The 1,033-nt window shown below is 54.5% G+C and overlaps 1 protein-coding gene across 1 annotated transcript in view; it reads right to left on the bottom strand.

The window, feature by feature from the left end:
* Positions 1-796, bottom strand: part of LOC119414651 (dedicator of cytokinesis protein 11) — a gene marked incomplete at its 3' end in the record, with an annotated part of 46,558 nt that extends 45,762 nt beyond the window's left edge. The window contains exon 1 of the mRNA XM_037681756.1: positions 692-796. Coding sequence (XP_037537684.1) covers positions 692-796 — 105 coding nt within the window. The remainder of the gene's footprint in view (positions 1-691) is intronic.
* Positions 797-1,033: the final 237 nt, after the last annotated feature.

The raw sequence follows: 1,033 nt of genomic DNA, 5'->3' as shown, positions 1-1,033 counted from the left end.
ATTTACAACTCCACAACCATCGCTCTGATTTACTACTCCACAACCATCGCTCTGATTTACAACTCCACAACCATCGCTCTGATTTACAACTCAACAACCATCACCCTTATTTACAACTCCACAACCATCGCCCTGACATGCAACTCTACAACCACAGCCCTGACATGCAACTGTACAACTATCACCACAATTTTAAACTCCACAACCATGGCCCTGACTCTAAAGCAGACTGGGCTCTCCTGAGCTGCACGTGGGGTTTTCAGCAGAATAAAGAGGTGCACATGCAGCAGGAAGCCATACAGCTGTCCAACAAAAGGCGACCCAGTAAGGAGAACCAGTCTACATGTGGGTCTGGGGATAACGTGTCTTTGTTGCAAACAGCAGCTAATTGACAGGAAGGCGGGAAACCTGTGATCTGAATTAAAGCTCTGTGTTCCTCATGTTCCTCCTCCATCAGCTGCTGAAGTACAGCAGAGGTCAACATGAAGCCGAGCTCTGTACCTCCGCAACGGGGACAGGGGACAGGGGGACAGGGGGACAGCCGCTGCCTGAGAACCATCAACACCAACAGAGACTTTGACCCGGTTCGTTTGGGTTGAAACGTTGTGTTGTCTCACAATGAGCCCGAGAGGAGTTAGCACGCTAACAGGTCCAGCTGGAGTCCGGGTTAGTTAAAGCGGGTCGGACTCACCACGAGCTCCACGGTGCTCCTCACAGCCTCCGACACGCTCTGCCGGACCTCCGCCGCTGTCCCGGGCTTGCTGAGCCTCTTGGTGAATTTCCGCACCTCGGACATGGTGCTGGGAATAATGGCGCCCCACCGGATAAAATCCACTGGTTTGAACTTGGAGCCGGTCTGGATGTGAGCATGCCGCGGCGCCACAGGGGGACGGAGCGGCTGAGCGGGGCTGACAGACACACAGACAGATGCGGGCTGGGCGGGGCTGCTGCTGATGGAGGAGGAGGAGGACGATGATGATGGAGGTGGTGATGTGGAGACCGGACAGAGAGCGTAAAACAACGGCAAGATGGT

The sequence above is a fragment of the Nematolebias whitei genome, chromosome 1 (genome assembly GCF_014905685.2).
Source record: "Nematolebias whitei isolate Nwh7 chromosome 1, NemWhi1, whole genome shotgun sequence".
Taxonomy (NCBI): domain Eukaryota; kingdom Metazoa; phylum Chordata; class Actinopteri; order Cyprinodontiformes; family Rivulidae; genus Nematolebias; species Nematolebias whitei.
This window is presented reverse-complemented; position numbering and strand designations above follow the sequence as displayed.